Here is a 27,958-nt window from a genome sequence, read left to right as displayed (position 1 = left end):
TGTCTGCCTCGGTGGTAGTGGTGGAGGGGGTAATTATGACTACCACGGGGTGGTCGCAGTATATATACGGCCTGGAGCTGTCTGGAACGGCACCTCAAGTTCTCCAGCGCTTCCGAGCACTTCGTGTCAAGCCAGAAAGCATGGGGATCAAGGTAAGTCGTGCCTGAGAAAACATCGCTGGTTTCCCTTTTAGGGAAACTTCATTTCCGACTAGAAATCGTATTGTCTGGAACTCCCAACTAAAGGATATTTATACGACTATTACTATTAATTTACTTTGTACCTAGAGGCGTAATAAATAGAAGGAAGGAACATTGAGGTTTAACGTGACGTCGACTTCGAGGTCCTACAGAGGGAACACAGTCTCTGTTTGGGGGATGGATAAAAGAACAAACAGATCGAGTCTTTTTTAATACAAAGATTTCAGCTTTCGAATTATGCGATTTTGGGAAACCAACCAAAATTTAATGATGGACCTCATTTACTAGCTGGAAGTGTCTTGAAGTGTCATTATTAACAAAAAAATATTTCACTCACTGGTTCATAATGTCACAGCTAATGAATATTTTCGTTGCTCACTGTTTCATTATTTGAAATTTGAGAGACTGAGTAAATTTCATTTGATTTCAAAAAATGATCGTTCGTACATACTTCATGTCAAAATTCTAGCATCTAGCATTCTCTGCCGAATGAATGAGACAATCAATGTGTCATGGAGACATTGCTCATTGCTTATCTTATCAGTCCTTCCGTAGCACATCTCAGATGTTTCGATTTACTTCTTCTCTGGTTACACCGCCCCCCCCCCTCCCCCCACAGTCCACGATTCACTTCAAAGGACGCTATGCTCGGCCGGCCGCGGTGGTCTAGCGGTTCTGGCGCTGCAGTCCGGAACCGCGGGACTGCTACGGTCGCAGGTTCGAATCCTGCCTCGGGCATGGGTGTGTGTGATGTCCTTAGGTTAATTAGGTTTAAGTAGTTCTAAGTTCTAGGGGACTTATGACCTAAGATGTTGAGTCCCATAGTGCTCAGAGCCATTTGAACCATTTTTTTGAACGCTATGCTCGAGACGTATATTCTCAGAAATTTCTTCCTTAAATTAAGACCAATGTTTGACACCGGTACACTTCTTTTGGACAGGAAGACTACCTTCTCCTGTGCTATTCTTCTTTTAATACCCTCCTTGGTCATCCATCATGTGTTATCAGGTATCAGAACTCCTTAATTTCCTCTACTTCGTGGTCCTCAATTTCAGTGTTAAGTTTTTCGCTAATCTCGCTACTATCGTCTTTCTGTGGTTTACTGATAGTCCTTAGTGTGTGCTCATTAGGCTGCCTCGTCCACTCAACGTAGCCTGTAGAGTACACCTACTTTTCTGAGAAAAAAAATTCGAAAATATTTCGCCAATTTATACTATAGAACGCTTTTTCTATTTCGAAGAATTCTGCGAACGAGGCTTGCTTTTGTTAAGCCTCATTTTATCTTGATTTTTATTAAGTCTTGCTGATATATTCGTACCTAAAGGGATAAATATGTCTTCAGCATAAATACTGATATTAGAGCTACAGTGCCTTTGTTATCCATGGCTCTAGTTTCTTTTTTATTTCCTTATTTGTTCAAGAATTAAAACAGATAGTTCCCCCATCTATAGGAGCAACTACACTTTAACGTGGACCCCGAAACTTGATCGAGTTCGTCGATTTAATGTGTAAAAATGACTCACAGAGGTGAAAGAATCTCTTGCTTTTTCTTTGGAGGAGGGGGGAGGGGGGGCCTAGGGTGCTCAACGGTGGAGTTATCAGCGCCCTCTAAAGAAATCAATGACAGGAAAGAAATCCACGGGAAGTGTCACAATTGAACGTTGGACTTTTAGATTTGGCAGTCACATCGATTAAATTTGTGGGATTAACATTACAAAGCGATATGAATTGGAATGAGCGCGTCAGGTTCGTTGTAGAACAGACGAATGCTCGATTCGTTTCACTGGGAAAATTTTGGGGACGTGTCGATCCTCTGCAAAAGAGACGGCTTATATAATGCAACTGCGGCCCATTTTTCAGTACTGTCCGAGTGTTTGGGATTCCCACCAGGTCGGATTAAAGGAAGATACGGAAGCAATTCAGAGGCGGGCTGCTAGATGTGTTATCAGTAGGTTTAACCAGCACGCGTGCATTACGCAGATGCTTCGTTTACTCAAACGGGGTTTTCCAGAGGAAACATGACGTTGCGGAAAATTAGGGAACCGGCATTTGAGCCACGTGCAGAACGGTTCTACTGGCGTCAACGTACGTTTCATGTAAAGACCACGAAGATAAAATGCGAGAAATTAGGGCTCGTATTGAGGCTTTTAGACAGCCGTTTCTCCCTCGGTCTGCTTGCTATTGGAACAGAAAAGGAAGTAACTGATAGTGGTACGTGGAACCCCTATGCCATGCACCGTACAACGGCTTTCGAAGTGTTTGTAGATGTAGATGTAATAGCATGATTTTGACATTTTAGCCACACTTCTGTAGCGAAGGTCAGCTTATAGACGTGGTCGTACAGTGGCGTATTTCGTATCTTAACATTGCGAAAGATTGAAAGGGAGGGCAGTCAGGTTATAGGGACAGGTTGCATGAAAATTATTCATGTGAAGACGAACAGTTTACGTACTGAAACATTGTGACCAAATTAGCCCTGGAACTGAGTCCAGTGCAAAATACGTCCGCGTCTATATCTGCGCCTGTCTCCAAATAACTATAAAACGCTTGGAAACGCCACCCACGAGCCATTACGGGCTTATCGGAACCGACCGACCGCCGTGTCATCCTGTGCCAATGGCGTCATTGGATGCGGTGCGGAGGAGCTTGGGGTCTGCATACGGCTCTCCTGGACGTTGTCATTTTTCGTGACCTGCTCGTTCAAGTAGCTCCTCAATTAGTATCACGAGGCTGAGTACACCCCATTCCTGTCCTCTCACCACCGAAAAATCCCTGGAAGTACCGGGAATAGAGCCCGGGTCCTCAGCATGGCAGCCAGCCGCGCTGACCACTCAGCTATGGAGGCGGAAAAAAATGCGTGGAAGACTTTCTACTGTAGCGTACGTTCAGCGTTTACGATTCCTTCCGTTAAGTTCGCAGGTCGATGGTGGGAGGAAGCCTAATGCGGTCTGTTACTAGTTTCTTTCTCCGTTTTTTGTGCGAAGAATGTTGAACATTTGTAGACTCCGCCATGAAAATCTATGCCCTAAATATTTACTATTAAAAACAGTCTTGATCACGGATTATTTATCAAGGTGACCGGTTTCGACCACTACTGTGATCGTCTTCAGACCATTGAGTAGGAACCTCTTTCTGTTAGAGTAGTGATTCTCCAACAGAAAAAGGTTCCTACTCAATGGTCTGAAGATGACCACAGTAGTGGTTGAAACCGGTCACCTTGATAAATAAACCGTGATCAAGACTGTTTTTAATAGTAAATATTTGTAAGACATTGATCACTGCCACTCCCATAACGTATTCAAAAGATGCCCTAAATAGATTTTTGTGAGATTTTCGGCATTATTCTTCATGACTTTGACTTTTCAGTGTAGTCAATACACTCTTTAGGCTAACAGCCTTGGCACAGTAGTAACACCGGTTCTTGACAGATCACCGAAGCGCTGTCGAGCTGGGCTAGCACTTGAATGGGTGACCGTCCGAGTCTGCCGAGCGCTGATGGAAGCGGGCTGCACTCAGCCTTTCTGAGGCTAATTGAGGAACTACTTGAGTGAGGAGTCGCGACTCCGGTCACGAAAACTGACAATGGATGTCAGAGCGGTGTGCTGACCACCTGCCCCTCCATATCTGCATCCAGTGACGCCTATCGACTGAGGATCACACGGCGGCCGGTCGGTACCGTTGGGTCATCCGAGGCTTCTTTGGACGGAGAGTATCGCACTCATTCCTGTAAAGTAAAAGAAAAACGGGTGGCCATTTTGCGTGCGCTCGGTCTCTTTCGTCACTGTAACACAAACAAGTCATAATTAACTACCAGTAGGCATTCATTTGAATCAGTGGGTCAGCGTGGCAGAATGTCAATCCGAAGGACCCGGGTTCGATTCCTGCCTGGGTCGGAGATTTTCTCCGCTCAGGGACTGGGTGTTGTGTTGTCCTGATCATGATCATTTCATCCCCATCGACGCGCAAGTCGCCGAAGTGGTGTCAAATCGAAAGACTTGCACCCGGTGAACGGTCTACCCGACGGGAGGCCCTAGTCACACGACATTTACAGTTTAGTGGGAAAGTTGAAAATTTGTACTGGATCGGGGTTCGGTCCTGGATCTGCTGCTTACTAGGCAGATGGGCTGACCACTACGCCATCCGGACACAGTGGTCATTGCAACTGCACGGACTACCCTATAACGCCTGCCGTTAGGTTCAAATCCTCAAGTTATCCGCCCACTACTGATGTAGTTGCCTCTTGCCCGTTATCCTGATTACTGGCGATATTACTCCGATTCCCGTAAGAGTTCGAGATTAGTGTGCATCTGGCCGCCCGAAAGAACAGACACCACATATATAACTTATGTTCGTTCTACACGTGCTACCAAACCTGGTATAGGTGTTTTTTTAAGCAATCTCATTCATAGGAAAATTACAGTGTCACACAGCCTACTAGTACATGATAGACTGTCACTTGTTTAATCTGCCACTGGGGCATCAAAGCCTCATAATATCAGTGTGCAACAACTGCTGTCAGTCTACTAATACAAATTGTGGTGATTTATAATGGAATGACCACATAGGCTGTGTGTGGTAGATAAAGCATGCTGCAGAGCTCAATTCATTGGTAGCAAAAGAAGAGAAATGCAGACAGTGTGGAAAAGAGATTGTTGACAGAAAACTAGAGCGATGTGTCATAAAATATTGGTAAAGTGTCTGAGACCCATAGTAAATAGAAGGTGCTGAGAAAGCTGAACGCCAACTATTCCTTGAAAGTATGTTTACGAATTTTAAGGAATGGGAATTAAGCGCGGAATCTACACTGTCCAATCACATTAGTCTGACCCACTAGCAGTGGAGGTTATAAAAAGCGTGTCTGTGGGACGCGGTGAACAGTTGTAATGCGGAAATGGAGCAGTTTGTATGACTCCCAAAAGGAGGTGGAAGCATTTCCGAAACGTTTGTAAACTGCTCGCGTGCCTTCGTAGTGACACTGTGCATGGCGCTATCCAAAACGGGCGCCGAGGCAAGTGTGGTGTGCCACGACCCATAGATGACAATTGTGAACTACGACTGCGGAGAGATGTACGGGAGAACAGATTGTTGAGCAACTGACCGCCCAAATGAACCGATGGGCTACCATCAGTCTTGTCAATGACCGTTCAGCCAAGCCTGTAGCGTATGGCCCTTTGCGTCAGCTGTCTGGTTCATGCACCCATGCTGACTACTCATCACCGCCGACGAAGTGTAGTATTTGCACGCCAGTACAGCCACTCAGTGGCGTTGGTAGATGAATCACGTTTCATGCTCTGTCGGCGTGCAACGTCTGAAAGCAAACAAACTGAAACAATCGTCGGAAAGGGCGTAGTGGTCTAAGGAATGTTTTCGTGGCATTCCATGGGTGATCTCCTCATTCTTGAAGGCACAGTGGATTAACGCAAGTATGCATTCATCCTTCGGGACTGTGACCACATCAACATGCAGTTTGTTTTTCCTCGGCACTATGCCATCTACCAGCAGAAGAATGCTCACACAGCTAGCACTGTACGTACGTAGTTCGAAGACCAGGATGAGTTTGCCATACTCCCATGGTCACCAAACTCCCCAGATTTAAACCCAATCGAGAATCTGTGGGGTCACTTAGAAAAGACTGTTCGTGCCATGTATCCTCAACCGAGAAACCTAGCACTGTTGGCCACGAAACTGGAGTCGGCATGGTTTCACATCTCTAAGCCGGCCGCTGTGGTCGAGCGGTTCTAGGCGCTTCAGTCCAGAACCGCGCTGCTGCTACGGTCGCAGGTTCGAAACCCGCCTCGGGCATGGATGTGTGTGATGTCCTTAGGTTAGTTAGGTCTAAGTAGTTCTACGTCTAGGGGACTGATGAGCTCAGCTGTTAAGTTCCATAGTGCTTAGAGCCATTTGAACCATTTTTCACACCTCTGTCGGTACCTTCCAGAATTCGTTGACTCTCTTCCTGCACGTCTCGCAGATGTCCGGATTTCAGGATTTTGATAGGTGTGACACGTTGACGTGACTGGACAGTGTAGAGATGTTCTGCATCCCTGTACGTGTTGTTCACCGTTGTTATTGTTGTTGTGGTCTTCAGTCCTGAGTCTGGTTTGATGCAGCTCTCCATGCTACCCTATCCTGTGCAACCTTCTTCATCTCTCAGTTCTTACTGCAGCCTACATCCTTCTGAATCTGCTCAGTGTATTCATCTTTTGGTCTCCCTCTACGATTTTTACCCTCCACGCTGCCCTCCAATGCTAAATTTGTGATCCCTTGATGCCTCAGAACTTGTCCTACTAACCGGTCCCTTTTGTCAACTTGTGCCACAAACTCCTCTTCTCCCCAATTCTATTCGATACTTCATCATTAGTTATGTGATCTACCCATCTAATCTTCAGCATTCTTCTGTAGCACCACATTTCGAAAGCTTCTCTTCTCTTCTTGTCCAAACTATTTATCGTCCATGTTTCACATCCATACATGGTTACACTCCATACAAATACTTTCAGAAACGACTTCCTGAGACTTAAATCTATACTCGATGTTAACAAATTTCTCTTCTTCAGATACGCTTTCCTCGCCATTGCCAGTCTACATTTTATATCCTCTCTACTTCGACCGTCATCAGTTATTTTGCTCCCCAAATAGCAAAACTGCTTTACTACTTTAAGTGTCTCATTTCCTAATCTAATTCCCTCAGCATCACCCGACTTAATTGGACTACATTCCATTATCCTCGTTTTGCTTTTGTTGATGTTCATCTTATATCCTCCTTTCAAGACACTGTCCATTCCGTTCAACTGCTCTTCCAAGTCCTTTGCTGTCTCTGATAGAATTACAATGTCATCGGCGAACCTCAAAGTTTTTATTTCTTCTCCACGGATTTTATCACCTAATCCGAATTTTTCTTTTGTTTCTTTTAGTGCTTGCTTAATATACAGATTGAATAACATCGGGGAGAGACTACAACCCTGTCTCACTCCCTTCCCAACCGCTGCTTCCATTTCATGTCCCTCGACTCTTATAACTGCCATCTGGTTTCTGTACCAATTGTAAATAGCCTTTCGCTCCATGTATTTTACCCCTGCCACCTTTAGAATTTGAGAGTATTCCAGTCAAGATTGTCAAAAGCTTTCTCTAAATCTACAGATGCTAGAAACGTAGGTTCGCCTTTCCTTAATCTTTTTTATAAGATAAGTCGTAAGGTCAGTATTGCCTCACGTGTTCCAATATCTCTACGGAATCCAAACTGATCTTCCCCGAGGTAGGCTTCACCGTAGGCATCGCAAAGACAATGTACTCTATTAGACTGCGCACAGAGGCGTTGAAACATTCTTTCCATTCACCATACGGGAAAAGCTCTAATATTTGGTACATTGGGAAGTACCCTCTGTCATCCACTTCACAGGTGTTTACAGTGTGCATTTAGAGCTAGATATGGAGCACGGAAAATACAGTAGCGAAATCCTTAATGGCTGACACGGCCTTTGAAGTGACGGTGACAAGAAAACAATGTGAACAGACTAATGGCTTGTTCAACAACTTCCCAGGTCTTTCAACGACAACACTTATGTGCGCTTAGCGCTGTAGATAAACCGCCGTTTACGAAAGGCTATTCGCTATTTCTCAGATACTGAAACATTATAGGCCTACATTCCGTGAACGGTACACCTCGTTTTCGATAAGATCCATCTGTGATGAGATATCATTCATCAGATCTGTAACGTAACCGGTTTTAATACCGAATCGAATTGCAAAACTCTGAAACAGATAGTAAATGACGAGAAATGATGTCAGAGCTGGAGATTATCGCTATCTTCTGATACGATATCTCTGGTGGATATCAAGCTCTGCGCACATAATCTCTGTGGCACTTTTCACAGCAGACGTTACTCTGGGCACAAAATTGTTTTGTTATTTCTCCAGTCAGTTATGGGCTAAACGAACGACAGCATGCAAGCAGTGAACTGCGATACACTCAACGTTCGTGTTATTGATGAAATGAAAGTTCTCTGTTCGAAAGACGCGGTCAAGTGAATCAATATTCACGATGTACTGTGTCATCTTCGCTGTTGCATACTACATGGCGGTGAGTCCCAGTTTCAGAACTGGTATAAAGCTATTGATCCTGTATTAAATGTGACATCATAAACTTGGGTTATCCATGTGGGCGTAGCTGTTTAAGTCTCTTTGTTTCGTTGAACAGTGAGTAGGAAGTTATGTCCCCTCTATGTTGACGAACACGAATACCGCTGAGTGAATAAGGTTCATTTGTAAATAAACATTATTTTATGTTTCTTCACATTCTTGGTCACGATAGTCTTCCGATCGAAAGATGCACTTAAAATATCGTCGAATGTTAGACATCGGCGAATGCCTGTGTTTAACAATCAGAGAATTTAGAGCTGTGTGGTTAATGAAACGTCCATGGTTCACAAATGCAGAATTTTTTCATAACCGATCAGATGCTTTGAAACAAACGCCAGTACGTTTCAGTTGACTTTCTACATTTGATTTCCGTAAGTTGGCAATTTTAATACATGTTACGTAATAGATTTTTTTGTCACCACAGTACTTATACGCAGTAATATAACACGAAATATTTTCGAAATGATAACTCAAACCAAAACAACAAGAATAACGTCTGTGTCCTTTAGCCGTTCTCCTTGTTCGCTGTCCGTCTTCGTCCCTTCACCGCATGTGTTCCTGTTTCTATGCATTTGGGCGCTGATGACCATGCTGTTTAGCGCCCGAAAACCTCAAACCATACACACACACACACACACAAGAATTCGCAAATAAGATTCGTTTCTAGAACGATGTCCCTTGCTGTGTTGCTATCATTTGTAACGTTTGCAGAGCGATGTGCATTGTTGTGTTATCATTTCCACTTTTGAATTGTTGACGTGAAATACGAGACGGAGGCTGTAAATTATACCTTAATCTTTATTCACCATTCATAGCATTCCCACAGAGTATGGATAGATAGAACGACTGTCGGTATACACTGCATTCAGCATGAATTTATTTTGTTTCACAGTCATGATCATTACATGGCGTGTAAATGGGATCCTGTTGGAAGCGCGGACTCGGTATTTTAAGACTGAGCTACGAAGTCCTGTTGTGACGTACAACACCTTTGTTCTAGTCCAGAGTCACTGCATATCGTTTCACCATTCCCACGACGCTCTTGCTGTAAATAAACCCATGACGCACGGGTCATTTCTTCTTTGAATCTTCTCTATGTTCTTCGTTCATGCAAATTACCAAATTACCAAGGATTAGCCGAGTGAGCATTATGTAAGAGAGCCCGTTCATAGACAAGTTATATTTCTGTAGGATGCTTAACAATGAATCTCCTTATGACATCTGCCTTTCGAGCCACTAGATTCAAGCCATCTTTCCTCCATAAATCAGTTGGGACCGGTATGGGATAGATTTTGACGGTTGTTGCTGATTCCAATAGGCTACTAGCAATGTCAGTGACACATTCTGCCTTTCTTGTTTACGACTAAATTCGTTGGAACTCGGTATCACTTGCACATTGCGTTATCTTTTTATGCCGTAGCAGATGCTTTCGTGAATGAAATTTCAACCTGAAGTTGCGTAACAGCCACTAGTATCTCCAGTCAAGAGCTAACGTCTCTGATTCATGTTAACTGATTCTTCCGTCGTTTCTTGGTAGAACAATTTCATAATTACGTATAAGTGAAAAGAACAATACTGCGTATCTTACACAGTAGTAATTTACTTTGTTGATCCGCTTCCGGTTTGCAAGGTTAAGGTAATACTTTCACTGACTATTGTTGAGTGGTTTGTTCCCTTTCTATTTATTTACTGTTCAACTTTTTAATTTCATAACCACTGCACTGTCAGAGATGACACTGACTTCGTGTTCGCAACTCATTCGTAATATGGGACATACGTTTTCAATATTGATCACGGATATTATACATCCATTGACGACAATAGTCAGCCTCTGTTGATGGTCTTACAAACCGAAAAGCGGTTAAAAATAGATTAGTCTAAAATATGTGTTGTGCTTTTCATGAATAGTTAATAGTGATTTTTGTCGATGAGTTACGTGGGGAACATAGGTCTATTCTCATGTTGTATTAACTACACAGCGATACAGAAACGTTAAAATTTAAAAAAACTGCTGTCGCCATTGTACACGCATAATGCAAGCGCAATTCCCTCAACTTCTCTTATTCTATTTTAAAAGGTGAAGTTTACGGTATATTTTCTTCGCCAGGCTGAAATTTTACTGTGTGTTCCGACAGCGTAAAGACTGTTCCGGGGTAAAGAGAATATGCCGTGTCAACACTTTTGTATATAGGGTTTCCCTTACAGTAAGAACGACCGAGGACCGCTGAAACATCATTAAAAGGAGCAGCAGTGACTAAAAAATGATCCAAGGAAATATCCAGTTGATTGGGGGGGGGGGGGGGGGGAGTATGATCGCTTTCTGCCTCACCACACTGACAGAAACATCATTCCAGTATAGCAGTTTGAAGACAGCCAGAAGATGTACATGTAGCAGGCGTATCTAGAGCCACCATCTTGTCGTGAAATCTCGAAACTATTTTTCCGCTCGCCGCCGTTTCCCTTGTCAGATGACAACGGCATCAGGTAGCGTTGTACCTTCAACTCCAGATTTCTTTTTCCTCGTGTTGCCAGCAAGTTTGTCTATTGGCGGCTAACCAGAATTGAGATTTTTTACGAACTTAACTTTTATAAACGTATCAAAGTCGCGATTTCTTTGAAACTGACGTCTCGAAAGCTGGAATCAGCATCTACATTTCTAAATTTCAAATATACAGAGTGATTCCGTGATGTTACAAATTATCAGGGATGATGGAGAATGGTAAATGTATCAATTTGAGGTAAGGAACAGCGGTCCAGAAACCTTATAGCGAAAAATCGTCCGGTTACGTCTGACAGTGCTGTGTTGCTACTAAGATTGTAGGATAGGTAAGCAGTATGTGGCGGTATGGACCAAAACTAGAAAAAAGTGTCCAGTAAACATGGACTCTTAAATGCATACGGTGAGAGTTATGGCCACTTGTTCAGTAAAGAGAAGTGTTTCACAATAGCGAAGTGCACATATCTCTTAACGTGTGCATTTTAGAGCCCATGTTCAATAAGCATTCTTTTCTTGTATCGTTATGTATCGCTTCCAGGCACAGATATTGTCGTTCTAGTGCCGGCCGGAGTGGCCGTGCGGTTCTAGGCGCTACAGTCTGGAGCCGAGCGACCGCTACGGTTAGTTAGGTTTAATTAGTTCTAGGTGACTGATGACCTCAGAAGTTAAGTCGCATAGTGCTCAGAGCCATTTGTCGTTCTTGTGTTCAAAATTCAAATGGCTCTCAGCACTATGTGACTTAACTTCTGAGGTCATCTGTCACCTAGAACTTAGAACTAATTAAACCTAACTAACCTAAGGACATCACACACATCCATGCCCGAGGCAGGATTCGAACCTGCGACCGTAGCGGTCGCTCAGCTCCAGACTGTAGCGCCTAGAACCGCACGGCCACTCCGGGCGGCTCTAGCGCTCACTTCGAAGACTCCGAAGACGGGGTGATGCACCTCTCTACGACAAACTTTTCTGTCAGTTACTTCATAATTTTCACAGCTATTCTCCTCTTGTCAGAAAGAAACTATTTTCTTTGTACATTGACGAACAGAAATATCGTTTGAGGGTGAATACGATTCGTATGGGAAAGAACATTTATGTTTCTTCGTACTCAGAATCGCGATAGTGTCTCCAATTTGTAGATGTATATCAGATGGTTGCTTGAAGTATTGTCATGTACTACACATGGATGAAAGCCTTGTGTTCGACAGTGAGAGTATTTGGAATTGGTCGGCTACAGACGGTATTCCACGATGGACGGTATTCCGTGATTCAATCTCCTCTTGTATTATCGCCCAAGTTTCACTTCCAGATAAGGCTAGTCTCCAAACTAATGCTTTCAGAAAATAGCTCCAAAGGCTTTTGAAATCACCCCAAAGTACCTAAATGATGAAGGGTTCCAGTGATGTATCGAAGTATATAAATGAATAAATAAAATGGAACATTAATTAGTAAAGAGACGAGAACTAAGAAAAAGATAGTAGTCTAAAACAAAAGTGGAACTATCCGCAAAGCTCTAACAAGTTGGCGACAACATTTTGTGTGTGAGTCGCTTCTAGACGGTTTAGGGTATTTAAAAAAATGAAAACCGTGAGATTTTTTAATTAAGCAAGTAATCCATTGGCACATGTTACTCAACAAAATAGAGGCCATTAAGGTGACTTGTAGAGCGTTGAGGCTATTTAAAGTATCAGAGGCGTGAGGTATTTTTAATTAAGGAAGTAATCCGTTGCGCACAAGTTACGGAGCTAAATAGAAGATATTAAGGTGACTTTGCCGTAAATTTGAGTTGGCTGTGGACTGTCAGAAGCTAATAGCGAAGGCTGATCATACACAAACTCGGAGATGAGATAGCGGTAGCCGATTCTCCGCACGGCGGAAAACCGGTCGTAACGGATACGTGACCGGGAGCTCAATCGCGGCTAAAGTTGTTGCCACTGTTGTACGGGCACGGCGGAGCATCGGGGAAAAGTATATTTAGGTATATCAAAGTACGATACTGTAACACTGCTGCAGCAGGTGCAAAAGAGTTTTCACTCGATTGAGGTGCTACGCTATATCTTTATCAATCGAGTCCTACTTTAGATACTTCTGTTGTTTGTGGGAAGAGACCAGACTGCGAGGTCATCGGTCTCGTCGATCAGGGAAGGACGGGGAAGGAATTCGGCCGTGCCCTTTCAGAGGAACCATCCCGGCATTTGCCTGGAGCGATTTAGGGAAATCACGGAAAACCTAAATCAGGATGGCCGGTCGCGGGATTGAAGCGTCGTCCTCCGGAATGCGAGTCCAGTGTGCTAACCACTGCGCCACCTCGCTCGGTACTTCTGTATCTAGTACATTCGTCTCTGCGCATCTCTCCTTTACGTATTTTACAGTCTCATTTGCCTAAGAGAATTACCCGCCAGGGTAGCCTAGAGCGCTGACCCGCTGCTTCCTGGACTCGGGTAGGTGCGCCAGCCACGGATCGAATCCACCCGGCGGACTAACGACGAGGGCAGGTGTGCTGGACAGCCTGGACACGGTTTTTAGGTGGTTTTCCACATACCGCTAGGTGAATACGGAGCTGATCCCCACGTTCTTCCTCAGTTACATGACTCGCAGACATCTGCAACACGTTCGCACTATTCCATGTATTACACTAGATGCACGTCCGTCCCTGGTAGCTGAGTGGTCAGCGCGAAGGAATGCCAAACCTAACGGCCCGGGTCGATTCCTAGCTGGGTTGGAGAATTTCTCCACTCAGGGACTGGGTGTTGTGTTGTGTCCTTATCATAATTTCATCCCCATCGACACTCAAGTCGACGAAGTGGCGTTCAGCGAACGGTCTACCCTAGCCACACGGCATTTCCATTTTACTACACGCACACTGTTGGAGTACACCGGGGGGTTACGGGGTTGCCACGGGAAGGGCATCCAGCCACCCCTTAAAATTAACACGACAAATCTGGTTAACCATAACAGCAGACCTCGCCAGTCGGGATAAATGCTTGTAAAGCGGGAGAGATGCACAAGTGATTAAGTAATGATGTTACAAACTTGCAGGGATGATGGAGAAGGATAAAGGTATCAAAAATTGTACAGTAAATATGGGCTGTAGAATGCATACCTTAACAGCTATGAGCACATCTTCATCTTCGATACTGTGAAACAAATCTCTTCCACTGCTAGCTCTTTGGTTTCCAGTAAACATGGGCTCCGAAGTGCATACCTTATGAGCTATGAGCAGTTGTTCATTTTCACTACTGTGAAACACGTCTCTTCCAATGGTCAAGTACTAATAGCTCTTAAGGCATGTATTTTAGATCCCATGTTTACTAGAGCTTTTTTTTGATACAGTTACACTCATATAATCCCTGAAAGTTTGTAATATCATTACAGAATCGTGTTGTATATCTACATAGACAGGGTGTCAGGATTACAAGTGCAGATACTGTGACCATTGACACTCACGTCAGTGTGTTCTCTGAGTTAGCAGTCTTCCTGCAGACAACTCACATAATTTACTACCTGGTGTTTTTTGTATCGTCATAACTGCCCCACCAAAAGAACTACGCTTGACAATGTAGACCGTTTTGCGTCCACACATCCACACTTCAGCACCTGACTTGCTGCCCAGGTCGTAATAAGAATCAATGTCTTTCTCTTGTCACATGTACTTGGAGGTACTAACCAACCTAAAAACATACTATTCGTATTAACTATAATTATTACTATTCAAATGAAGTATATTCTGATGCAAAACAGTTCAGTACATTTTCTCAGTCACCAATAAAGATAACTGCTCTTATGCCCCTAATGCACTGTATACATATGTACGTCACAAGGCCCTGTCCAGTGCCTGGCTGAGTGTATACTTTCCCACACCCCTCCTGTCCCCCCTCCCCCGCCGCCATCAACTTCTTTACGCCCAAAAAAAGACAGGGACGGTAGTCCTCCAGCTATTTTTATTTATTTTAATCGGTCCGTCTTCTGACTGCTCTTCTACAGTCCTCTCTTGTGTCAACCTAAATGCACCCAAGGTCGCCAGTTATTAATTGGACGTATTCCAATCTCTTTCCCTATAGATTTTACACAGTTCCCTCAACTTCCATTAAAGTTATTCCATGATGTCGTCACACATGTCCTATCATCCTATTTCCTATTGTTGCTAATGTTTTCCACATGCTCCTCTCCTCACCAATTCGGCGGAGAAAGTCCTCATATCTTATCAGTCTGCTTAATTTGAAACATATTTCTGTAACGCAACGACACAGGCGCTTCAGTTCTGCCCTTTTCCGGTTTGGCCACAGTCCATGATTCACTTCCATACAATTCTGTGCCCAAAACGCACATTCTCAGATTTACTCCTCAAATTGGGTGCAACGTTTGATACTAGAAGAACTGTATTCACCAGGATTGTCCTCTTTGCTCGTGCTAGTCTGATTTTTATGTCTACTTTCGTCTGTCATGCGTTGTTTTGCATCCAACGAAACAGAATTTCGTTTCTTTCGTGGTCCCCAATTTTCATGTTAAGTTTGTCGCTAATTACATCTCTGCTACTACTCACTACTTACATCTTTCTATGGTTGTTTGCCTTCAATTTTTAATGTATTCTTACTATTGTATGTGACCCCTTCTTTAGCCTCAAAACAGTTATGGAGAATTCTTGCAATATATCAAAAGTCAAAGATTTGTTCCAAGAACTACACCTTCACTGAAATGATCCAAATCGACGTCCTTATTATAACTGATTTTATGTGGTTATCGCACTTGATATCAATTCACATACCTTGAGTTATTTAACCGATACGACTACGACTAGAGGCAGATCACTAATAATTTACTTCATGTCTCCTTCATGTTTTCCGTTATATGAAGGCATTGTCACTTTTCACTTACCGTCAAGGGATACGGGTAGTGTGCCCAGGAGATTTCAATTTCCTGAAGCAGAAACCTTCCTTCAAGAATTCCTGTGTGAGATTAGACGGATATAAATCTAGCAGCAACGCACTTCTTGTAGTCCGACTAGAATAGGTCACAGGAAGGTCTTCCTTTTGTACTCGGTTCCTGAGTTCTGGAAAAATCCCCCAGAATTCTTTCAGTAACTCTAATTCGTCCATTTCTTCTGAGATCTACACCTTCAGAGAATACCCATAGCAAAGAGAAGTGCTCGCTTTGTCCTCGCTGCAGCTGATTTTACTTTTTCATTCCACTTAATATCCAGCGACAAATTACTAATTATGTGCTTCAGGACTTCCAGATCCGTCTTCTTTCTCGTGGGCATTATTTTACTTTTTACCCACATTTAAGGCAAGTGGGTCCTGCAGCTAAATTCCCTACTTTCCGGACGCATGAAATGTTTCGAAACCCAACTGCTTAGTGGTCGATGCACTTGGCCAATCACAAACAAATATAGTTTTGGAACATTACTTATTACAAACACAAAATATACATAATTAGTAAAATAAACAAAGGAAAAATTAACGATCACTTCCCAGGTTTTCCAGCTATTCGATCGGTTTGGAGTCAGCCTGATGTGGCGAAACAGGTACCGTGTGTGGAACCGACTGTACCTCCGCGCTGCAGTCGCAGCTTGGAGAGTCTTACCATGTCTACCTGTGAAGTGTATCAGCATTTCTTCCCATCCCACGCCTGACGTGGTTGAGTTAGCATTAGATGGCACAAAGAAAGTTGAAACCCGAGGTTGGAAAGCCGGACTTTTACCTAGCAAAAAAGCCTTCCTGGGCTGAAAATGACGAGCCTGATTACCAGACCGCCAAACGATTGAAAGCGATAGCTAACAGGCTCATGCCGATTCTCCAGAAGATTTCATTTGGCTAGTAGAAGTTTGCTGGATTTTGTCATGTAGGGAGAGAAACTGATTTCCCTACATTCTTAGCTCGCTACTAGATTTATGCATCCTAGTGTGCGATGGAGTGACATTCCTTAACTCGGGGGAACCAACGAGCAGGCGTAGGTAGAACTGTACTGGATACAAAGCACATGACTTAATGATGGCAAATGTCCTCTAGGCAGGTGAGGAAAGCGTTGAGTTATATGGCTCAACAGTAATCAGCTGGTTAATAAACCAATATCAATGCCATCATCCTCAGTGCTGGCCGGTGTGGCCGTGCGGTTCTAGGCACTTCAGTCTGGAACCGCGTGACCGCTACGGTCGCAGGTACGAATCCTACCTCGAGCATGGATGTGTGTGATGTCCTTAGGTTAGTTAGGTTTAAGTAGTTCTAAGTTCTAGGGGACTGATAACCATAGATGTTAAGTCCCATAGTGCTCAGAGCCATTTGAACCATCATCCTCAGTCTGTTAACGTTGTCTACCCACAAAGTTCAGATTTGTCTTTGCAATAAATTATTGGAGCATATCTGTTTTCCAAAGATACTTTTGGGATGTAAGTTGGCTGTCCTCAGCAGCCTCTATACTCTGGAGTGCTGTTGTTTTGTAACATGTCCTCTTTGGATATTATCTGTCAACATTCTAGTCCACAGCCGAATGTAATGACAGTGATGACATTTAAAATGGGATGCCCTTCTTACTCTAATTTATGTTCCATCTCTAGGTCGTGGCGTACGCCCTGCTGGCGCTGGCGGTCCTGGCTCACGCAGAGGACGCCCAGCAGCAGGCTGAGAGCGTCGAGACGCTGCACGACGCCGCCGCCCCCGCTGCCGACGCCACAGCCGACGCCACCACCGCTTCAGCAGAGTCCACCAAAAAACAGGAGAAGCGCGGCATCTTCGGCGAAGGATACGGCTACGGCCTAGGCCTCTCCGGAGGATACGGCGGATACGGAGGGTTGGGCGGATACGGTGGATACGGAGGGTTGGGTGGATACGGCGGATACGGAGGGTACGGTCTGGGTGGAGGATACGGCCTAGGTGGCGGGTACGGGCTCAGCGGTGGGTACGGGCTCGGTCTCGGAGGATACGGAGGATACGGTGGGTACGGCATCGGACAGAGTATCCACAAGTCGATTACTGTCACCAAGCAAATCCCTGTGCCTGTACCGCACCCTGTTCCCGTTCCAGTCACCAGAAATGTTCCGGTGCCACATCCTGTTCCAGTCCCAGTGAGGGTGGAGCGCCCCTACCCCGTGTCCGTCCCTAGCCCCGTTCCAGTGCCCGTGGATCGCCCCTACCCCGTTCCAGTGGAGAGGCCCGTTCCAGTGCCCGTCCCCCACCCCGTTCCAGTGCCCGTTTCCAGGCCGTACCCCGTGCCCGTGCACAAGCCCATTCCCGTGCCCGTGCACAGACCTGTCCCCGTGCCTGTCCCTCACCCGGTCCCCATCCCTAAACCCGTGCCGGTAGTAGTGAAGGCCATCGACGCTCACCCGATCGGTCTCGGCAGCTACGGAGGCGGTTTCGGCCTCGGCGGATACGGCGGCGGGTACGGTGGCGGCTACGGAGGATACGGTGGCTACGGATACGGTGGCTACGGCCACTAAACGAATCTGTTAAGTGGTGCACGTCGACATCTCACTTTCATCAACATGTCAGTCACCCATTTCTGGGTTCACGGCTGAAACACGATCATCACTAACGTCTTGCACCTCCACCTCCACATCTCTACATGATATGTATATTTTCATTACATAGTATCATTCGTGCATAATGTCCTTAGTGCTGTTTTTTGTACTTGTATCTCAATAAATAAAAATATACCTTTTTATTAATTACGCGTTTTTACAATTTATTTAACAACCTGAAATTCTCAGACGAGATTGTGCTGTATGCTAATGAGATTGATGAACTCCGGTATTCGATTCTTGATTTTGCTTTCAAATGTCATCTAACTGACCTGAATACAAATCAGGTTGCCCTCCATGGGGTGGGTGCATGCAACGACTGTAGTTATATTGGGTTAGATAGAGCAGCAATCAGTCGTGGAATTAAGTTGCTTTAATATGACATTTATAATCACAACGCAGATCAGATTTCGACCGGTGTCAGGTCATTATCAATGCAGTGCGGAATTGTAGCAGTTGTATGTGCTCAAGTGAATGCTTACACAGTTCAACCACAGGTCGAAATCCGATCTGCGTTGTGACTATAAATGTCATATTAAAGCAACTTAATTCCACGACTGATTGCTGCTCTATCTAACCCTGAATACAAATTCTAATAAAACTACAATGACATAGACGAAATGAGGAGTAAATATTTGCACTAACGGAATACCTATGGAAAACTTGAATGGGATTGGGGAGAAGAGAAGTTTGTGGCACAACTTAACTAGAAGAAGGGACCAGTTGGTAGGAGATGTTCTGAGGCATCGAGGGATCACCAATTCAGTATTGGAGGGCAGCGTGGAGGGTAAAAATCGTAGAGACCAAGAGATGAAGCAGATTCACAAGGATGTAGGCTGCAGTAGGTACTGGGAGATGAAGAAGCTTGCACAGGATAGAGTAGCATGGAGAGCTGCATCAAACCAGTCTCAGGACTGAAGACCACAACAACAACAACATGGAAAACTTCAGCGAGTACATTTATGTCAGCTAGCTTAGTAATGTGAAGGATGGTGTAAGATGTGTTACCTTCCGTCGCATCAAACGTTTTTATAAAGATTCTGTGGGCTTCAGATGAAAGATGGAAATAAATCGGAGAAAAATGCCTTAAGAGGAGTGTGTCCTACCAGTGTTGCCCTTTGGCGCCCAGCCATGAATACTGAATGAATTCGCAAAAGAAAAGATCAGGAAAACTCTAAAAAGTAGTAAGAGGACCGAGCAACAGTAAAATAATAATAAAAATAATAAAAAATCTGAAAGTAAATGGTCTGGTTGACATAGGACCTGTTCTGGAGGTTAGTAATATCTTGAAAGAGGCCACGTCAGTTAAATGTCAGTGGGCTGTAATCACGGCCCCAAATAGGGACGAGAGACAGAGAAACCTCACAGTACAGCGGAAGACTCAGGGGAACAGTGCCACACCAATGGGACAAGGTCATATGGAATATCGGCAGAATCCTCCAGTAGAGGTGGAGGAAACTGCTAGAAGCGCGCCGCAGTTTTTGGTGTAGGTGGCCGATAACGAGGAATCTTTATTAACTGTCAGAAGGCCACGAGAATGTACGACAAAATGGCCATTTATTTGGAGAGAATATAGAATTTATTTCGGAGAAAGACGGGTGCATATAAAAATCCATGCCATTGAGGAAATACGTTGACGACACACTGATGTTAATAAAAGGAGATACAAATGACGTATCGTGAGTCTACATTGTCATAGAAGAAGTTATAAATTTACTCAGACAGCTCAAAATCGGTAAATCTTTTTACGCTATGAACAAAGTACTGACATATTTTCAGAACAAGACCGATATTTGTATTTATCAAGAAAGTGGAAAAATAACAATTTTTTAGCCATCATGGTTGCATCTCAGACGTAAGGTAAGTGGTTTTTTGAAATCGACCACATATCCAAAATTGGTTATGTCACAATTGTCTTCAAACTGAGACGACAATTAATCTTATATTAAGCAGTTTTTAAGTTTATGTTACGGATTAACCTGAGTCGAAACAAGGCCCCCGGAGTAGACAACATTCCATTGCAACTACTGACGGCCTTGGGAGAGCCAGTCATGACAAAACTCTACCATCTGGTGAGCAAGATGAATGAAACAGGCGAAATACCCTCAGACTTCAAGAAGACTATAATAATTCCAATCCCAAAGAAAGCAGGTGTTGACAGATGTGAAAATTACCGAACAGTCAGTTTACTAAGCCACAGCTGCAAAATACTAACGCGAATTCTTTACAGACGAATGGAAAAACTAGTAGAAGCTGACCTCGGGGAAGATCAGTTTGGATTCCGTAGAAATGTTGGAATACATTAGGCAATACTGACCCTACGACTTATCTTAGAAGCTAGATTAAGGAAGGGAAAAACCTACGTTTCTAGCATTTGTAGACTTAGAGAAAGCTTTTGACAATCTTGACTGGAATACTCTCTTTCAAATTCTGAAGGTGGCAGGGGTAAAATACAGGGATTAAAAGGCTATTTACAATTTGTACAGAAACCAGATGGCAGTTATAAGAGTCGAGGGACATGAAAGGGAAGCAGTGGTTGGGAAGGGAGTGAGACAGGGTTGTAGTCTCTCCCCGATGTTATTCAATCTGTATATTGAGCAAGCAGTGAAGGAAACAAAAGAAAAATTCAGAGTAGGTATTAATATCCATGGAGAAGAAATAAAAACTTTGAGGTTCACCGATGACTTCGTAATTCTGTCAGAGACAGCGAAGGACTTGGAAGAGCAGTTGAACGGAATGGATAGTGTCTTGAAGGAAGGATATAAGATGAACATCAACAAAAGCAAAAAGAGGATAAGGGAATGTAGTCGAATTAAATCGAGTGATCCTGAGGGAATTAGATTAGGAAATGAGATAAAGTAGTAAAGGAGTATTGCTATTTGGGGAGCAAAATAACTGATGATGGTCGAAGTAGAGAGGATATAAAATGTAGACTGGCAATGGCAAGGAAAGCGTATCTGAAGAAGAGAAATTTGTTAACATCGAGTATAGATTTAAGTGTCAGGAAGTCATTTCTGAAAGTATTTGTATGGAGTGTAGCCATGTATGTAAGTGAAACATGGATGATAAATAGTTTGGACAAGAAGATAATAGAAGCTTTCGAAGCGTGGTGCTACAAGAGAATGCTGAAGATTAGATGGGTAGATCACATAACTAATGAGGAAGTATTGAATAGGACTGGGGAGAAGAGAAGTTTGTGGCACAACTTGACCAGAAGAAGGGATCGGTTGGTAGGACATGTTCTGAGGCATCAAGGAATCACCAATTTAGTATTGGAGGGCAGTGTGGAGGGTAAAAATCGCAGAGGGAGACCAAGAGATGAATACACTAAGCAGATTCAGAAGGATGTAGGTTGCAGTAGGTACTGGGAGATGAAGCAGCTTGCGCAGGATAGAGTAGCATGGAGAGCTGGATCAAACCAGTCTCAGGACTGAAGACCACAGCAACAACAACAAGGATTGAATTCCCACGAAATCAAGATCGCACATGAAATCTTCTATATCTAAATTGATTACTACTTTCGCCAACTGTATACCCATCTTTACATCACAACACATTCTAGATTAGTGATGGTGACATTTCGGCTTCACCTATCATAAAAATCTTACAATGACGACATGAGTATGTTATGTATAACATAGTTAAAAACAGCTTTTCGTAGTCGTGGTCACTCTTATTGAACGATCATAAAACTAAGGCGTTATGGCGTTACAACTTATTAATGACAATCAGTATTTAAATCATTTCGTAACAGAGATCATCATCTACATATTTCTACTACGTGGTACATGTGAACAATAAGGCAGCTGATGCCCATCACAACGTTCAAGAAACGCAATATTCGGCATGTACATAGTATGCACAGGTGTAGCCAGTACTGTTTCGAAATGGGTAGTCCTCATTCTGTTTCACGACAACTGTCCAATTCCACTGGTCACAAAGGATGAAAAGCTGTTTTTAATTACGTGTGCATGTTGTCACTTTATGAAAGAATAAACTATGTGTGAAACCGCCATGACACATATTCTAATCAAGAATGTTTTGTGATCTGTTGATGGTCAGATTGTTAGCCGAAACTAGTAATCAATGGAAATAAAGAAGATTTTATGTATGATCTTAATTCATGGGTTTTGAGTCGGTAACAGAGATAAAAAAAATTTCACAGTAGATTGCGTACCTCCTGGTTGACAGTGTCAACAAACTTTAAAATTTACGTTGAGCTATCTGGGCACTTTGCCCCCTATAGTTGAAAGTGTAAAGAATATAATGTTAGTCAACCTTGCATACAAAAAGCCCTAATAAATACGCTTGTCGAAATCATATTGCTTATATTTAAATGACACACAAATCGCATCAGATAAATACTGAATATCTTTGAAAAATGCCAAATGTTGTACAGGTCACGTGAATTAAGGATAGCTCTCATCACAGCAGAAAAGGCTTCGAAATACTATCTATTCTGGCAACAAAATCCAGTGTTAGAAACTCTGTTGATTGGATGTTGTCTTGTTAGAAAATACCCTAGAAAGTCGAGCAAAAAGTAGCCAGTCAATTTACTGCGGAGCAGCGGTGTACAGACATGCTAGCACCTCACTGTGGCTACAGGGGAAAAAGAAAAAAAAAGAAAGAAATTAAAAATAAAAAAGTTAAATCCTTTTGAGCCACGCAAATCTAACCGGAATTGTGGAAAGGGGACTCCAATTTGGAATAATAACTTGTATGACTGCGTCTTATTTTCGTGAGCGAACGAAAGATGATAAAAAAAAAATTACGAGAACCGACGGTGATGGGCGGGCCTCCATGAGTTCAGTGGTATACCACATGCGGCCTGCAAGCCATGGTATGCACATCCCTGCTATGGTTTTATAAGTGTTTAGAATCCAAACTAGGAAATTCCTGAAGTTGTAGGTACATTCCACACCTGAGACGACTTCGTCTTAAAATGATGGAGCCCGACAGCCAACCGTATCTTTCCTTCTCGGACAACTTCCTTTCACGCGCAAATCTGTAACTAGTCTTTACGTAAAAAAGGAACCCCATAACATGTCAAATTATTCAGACGTTAGAAAATGCTACACTGAACATTTTGAGACAAGCAAGAAGTAGTTGATACTGAATTTTCGTGACGGTACGAATTCTTGAAGGAGCAATTCATGTGGGACACAAGTCTGTATAAAAAAGAAATACAAAATAAAATTTAAAAAATTTCACGAGTTTTCGTGAAGTGTCAACGGCGAAGTTCACAAACTTTGGCAGTCCGTGATTGGTTATCAGTGATAGGCCATCTCACCTTAAAGAACTTGTAGAGAGGCATTCAGCTTATGTCAAACCGAGAAGAGCGACAAAATACCACATGCTACAGTCTCCACTGTCACCAGCAACGATTGTGTTTTCAGATGGGCCTGCAGCATACATTAGGTCAGTGAATGACATATTAAATATTTTTCCGTTTTGTACTGCACATTGATTTTATTACCTCGTTGTTTCGGAAATTTTCCATCTGCAAGTAATACTGCAATAAAGGTTTTTTTACAAAATTATAAAAATATAAGTTTGATGCATTATGTCTAATGTGGTAGGTATTTACGTTTTATGTGTCACAGTATAGTGTCTTGGAGTGTCTGTTACGACTGTTTGTCAGTTTATATGCTGGTGAAGTTCGTCAGAACTCGCCGCTAGGTGAGAAAATTTTTTATGTCCGTTTGACAGCTCGATCCACTCCAGTAATACATAGATATTTACAATGGTTCTTCAGTTCATTTTCGCGAAATTTTAGTGATAATAGCTACCATGGTGAATATTCTGGGAGAACTCGAGATCTATATCCATACACAAGCATATCAAGACAAAATTCTTAAAGAAGAAACAGAATTAAAGTGTAAGTAATATTTACAAAACTTTATTCACTTCCTAAAGGAAAAAGGATCAATTTCAGCACCTCATGACGCCAAGAAATAAAACAGTAGAACCACAGTCTAACATAAACAGTCCAACTCTCGTTGCTGTGAAAGTTGTTATACTCTGGTAGTTGGAACGATACTAGTGTCCTAGAAAACCAAATATACAAAGACACAATTATGAGGTGGTTGCAGCTTTGAAGAATCTGTCCATATTTGATATATAACCACGTTATGATTCTACGTTTGTAAGAACACGGTGTGCCATAAAAAATTACACACAGTCAATTTACAGGCCAAATGTCACATCTCACAGTAACATGTACGTTGCAACTCGTGTTATGCGTAGCTGGAAAGCGAAAACCTCCTCCTTTGGATAGATAAGAGAACTTTGTAGTTTCCCACAAGACTCCTGTCTTATTTATATCACACACGTTCGCTGCAACTGCACTACTTTCTTCTTTCCTCATTACGCAGAAATATGAACATATGAAATGAAATCCATCTTAGTCTCTGCTGGAACATCCGAAAGCAGCACATAGGGGCATCGTTTCTGAATGTCTGCAGAAACCATTACATTTGGTCAAATACATGTGGTGCAATTTAGAAGTAGATATCCTCGGTGTGGCGAAACCTATTAAATTACTTTATAAAGGCAAGGCCTCTGTTCCAGATTGTAAACCAGTCAGGTTCCTTTCATAGTACGCTGATACAATAGTTTCGTGCCAGTCGTTGTGGCCGAGCGGTTCTAGGCGCTTTAGTCCGGAACCGCGCTGCTGCTATGGTCGCAGTTTCGAATCCCGCCTCGGGCATGGATGTGTGTGCTGTCCTTAGGTTAGTCAGGTTTAAGTAGCTCTAAGTCTATGGGACTGACTACCTCAGATGTTAAGTCCCATAGTGCCCAGAGGCATTTGAATACCTTCATACTTACAAGTTAGCAATCAGGTACAACCGCTTCCTTGTAGAAAGATCCGTACCTAAGGAATGGGAAGTTTGGCAAGCCACACCAAAGCCCGAAAGAGAAAATAGGAATAATCCACTGGGTTTCAGACCCAGATCACTAACATCGATTTGCAACTGGATTTTAGAGCATTTAGCGTGTTAGAGCATTATGAATTACCTCAAAGAAAACGATTTATTGAAAAATAGTCAGCAAGGATTCAGAAAATAGGTACAAGTAGCTCTTTATTCTCACAAACTAACGAGTGCTGTCGGCAGGGGATGTCAGTCTGATTCCATGTTTTTAGATTTTCAGAAGGCAAGGCTTTTGACATCGTTCCTCACAAGCGACTTCTAGTTAAATTGCATGCCCATGGCGTGTCATCTCAGCTGTGCGACTGGATTCACGAGTTCCAGTCAGAAAGGTCACAATTCGTAGTAATTGACGGAAAGTCATTCAGTAAAATAAAAGTAAAACTGGGCCTTCCCAAGGAAGTGTTAGAGACCCTTTGCTGTTCCTGATCAACATAAATGATTAAGGAGACAATTTGAGCAGCCTTCTTAGAGTGTTTACAAATGATGCTGTTATTTGCTTTCTTGTAAAGTCATCAGATTGTCAAAAGCAATTGCAAAGTCTGAAGTCATCCACATGAATACTAAAAGAAATCCGCTAAATTTTGATTACACGATAAATTACACAAATCTAAAGGCTGCAAATTCAATTACGTATTTAGGGATTAAACCATTCTGGAGTGTAGTTAGCAGTCTTCGAAAGGAAGGTAAGAAGGAAATGACAAGTATTTTGGACAGGCCAGGAAAACTGCTGGTGAATCCCGTTGATGCCTTGGGCAGATGGAGGAAATATTTTGAAGAGTTGCTCAATGCAGGTGAAAATACGATCAGTAATGTTTCAGATTTCGATGTACAATGGGATAGGAATGATGATGGAAATAGGATCACATTTGAGGAAGTGGAGAAAATGGTCAATAGATTGCAGTGCAATAAAGCAGCTGGGGTGGATGAAATTAAGTCGGAAAGCATCAAATACAGTGGAATGTCAGGTCTTAAATGGCTACACAGGATAATTGAAATGTCGTGGGAGACGGGACAGACTGGACAAAAGCAGTAATCACACCAATCTTTAAACATGGAAACAGAAAAGATTGTAACAACTACAGAGGTATCTCTTTCATCAGAGTTGTGCTTAAAATCTTCTCATGTATTGTTGAAAGAAAAGTGCGAGTATTAGTTGAGGAAAAACTGGATGAAAATCAGTATGGGTTTAGGCCTCTTAGAGGTTGTCAGGACCAGATCTTTAGTTTACGGCAAATAATGGAGAAGTGTTACGAGTGGAACAGGGAATTGTATGTATGCTTTATAATCTAGAAAAGGCATATGACCGGGTTCCTAGGAGGAAGTTATTGTCTGTTCTACGAGATTATGGAATAGAAGGCAAACTTTTGCAAGCAATCAAAGGTCTTTACATAGATAATCAGGCAGCAGTTAGAGTTGACGGTAAATTGAGTTCGTGGTTCAGAGTAGTTTCAGGGGTAAGACAAGGCTGCAACCCGTCTCCACTGTTGTTCATATTAATTATGGATCATATGTTGAAAACAATAGACCGGCTGGGTGAGATTAAGATATGTGAACACAAAATAAGCAGTCTCGCATATGCGGATGACTTGCTTGTGATGGCAGATTCGATTGAAACTTTGCAAAGTAATATTTCAGAGCTAGATCAGAAATGTAAGGACTATGGTATGAAGATTAGCATCTCCGAAACGAAAGTAATGTCAGTGAGAAAGATATATAAACGGATTGAGTGCCAAATAGGAGGAACAAAGTTAGAACAGGTGGACGGTTTCAAGTACTTAGGATGCATATTCTCACAGGATGGCAACATAGTGAAAGCACTGGAAGCGAGGTGTGGCAAAGCTAATGCAGTGAGCGCTCAGCTACGATCTACTCTCTTCTACAAGAAGGAAGTCAGTACCAAGACTAAGTTATCTGTGCACCGTTCAATCTTTCGACCAACTTTGTTGTATGGGAGCGAAAGCTGGGTGGACTCAAGTTAACTTATCAATAAGGTTGAGGTTACGGATATGAAAGTAGCTAGGATGATTGCAGGTAATAGTAGATGTGAACAATGGCAGGAGGGTGTCCACAATGAGGAAATCAAAGAAAAACTGGGAATGAACTCTATAGATGTAGCAGTCAGGGCGAACAGGCTTAGATGGTGGGGTCATGTTACACGCATGGGAGAAGCAAGGTTAGCCAAGAGACTCATGGGTTCAGCAGTAGAGGGTAGGAGGAGTCGGGGCAGACCGAGGAGAAGGTACCTGGATTCGGTTAAGAATGATTTTGAAGTAATAGGTTTAACATCAGAAGAGGCACCAATGTTAGCACTGAATAGGGGATGATGGAGGAATTTTATAAGGGGGACTATGCTCCAGACTGAACGCTGAAAGGCATAATAAGTCTTAAATGATGATGATGATTTAGGGATTACAATTACGAATAACGTAAATTGGAGTGATGACATAGGTAATGTGCGGAAAGCAAACCAAATACTGCTTTTTATTGGCGGAACATTTAGAAAGCGCAAAAAGTCTACTAAATATACAGCTTATAACACCCTTGTGACGGAGCGAGACGGCGTGGTGGTTAACACACTGGATTCGCGTTCTGGAGGAGGGGAGTTCAAGCCCGCGGGCGACCATCCTGGTTTCCCTAAATCGCTTCGGGCAAATGCCGGGATGGTTCCTTCGAAAGG

The 27,958-nt window shown here is 43.0% G+C and overlaps 1 protein-coding gene across 2 annotated transcripts; it reads left to right on the top strand.

Annotated features, from left to right (window-relative positions):
- The first annotated feature begins 88 nt into the window (after window positions 1-88).
- On the top strand, window positions 89-18,303 carry LOC126210388 (chorion protein S38-like). Of its 2 annotated transcripts, none has more exons than XM_049939617.1 (2): window positions 89-152; window positions 17,387-18,303. In XM_049939617.1, exons 1-2 carry the CDS (start codon window positions 141-143, stop codon window positions 18,266-18,268), a joined length of 894 nt encoding a protein of 297 aa, XP_049795574.1. In that variant the 5' UTR covers window positions 89-140; the 3' UTR covers window positions 18,269-18,303. The 2 variants fall into 2 exon arrangements, with proteins under 2 accessions (XP_049795574.1, XP_049795573.1); XM_049939616.1 differs by lacking the exon at window positions 89-152 and adding an exon at window positions 8,071-8,280.
- The last annotated feature ends 9,655 nt before the right edge of the window (window positions 18,304-27,958 follow it).

This window comes from Schistocerca nitens, chromosome 10 (genome assembly GCF_023898315.1).
Source record: "Schistocerca nitens isolate TAMUIC-IGC-003100 chromosome 10, iqSchNite1.1, whole genome shotgun sequence".
NCBI classification, from domain to species: domain Eukaryota; kingdom Metazoa; phylum Arthropoda; class Insecta; order Orthoptera; family Acrididae; genus Schistocerca; species Schistocerca nitens.
This window is presented reverse-complemented; position numbering and strand designations above follow the sequence as displayed.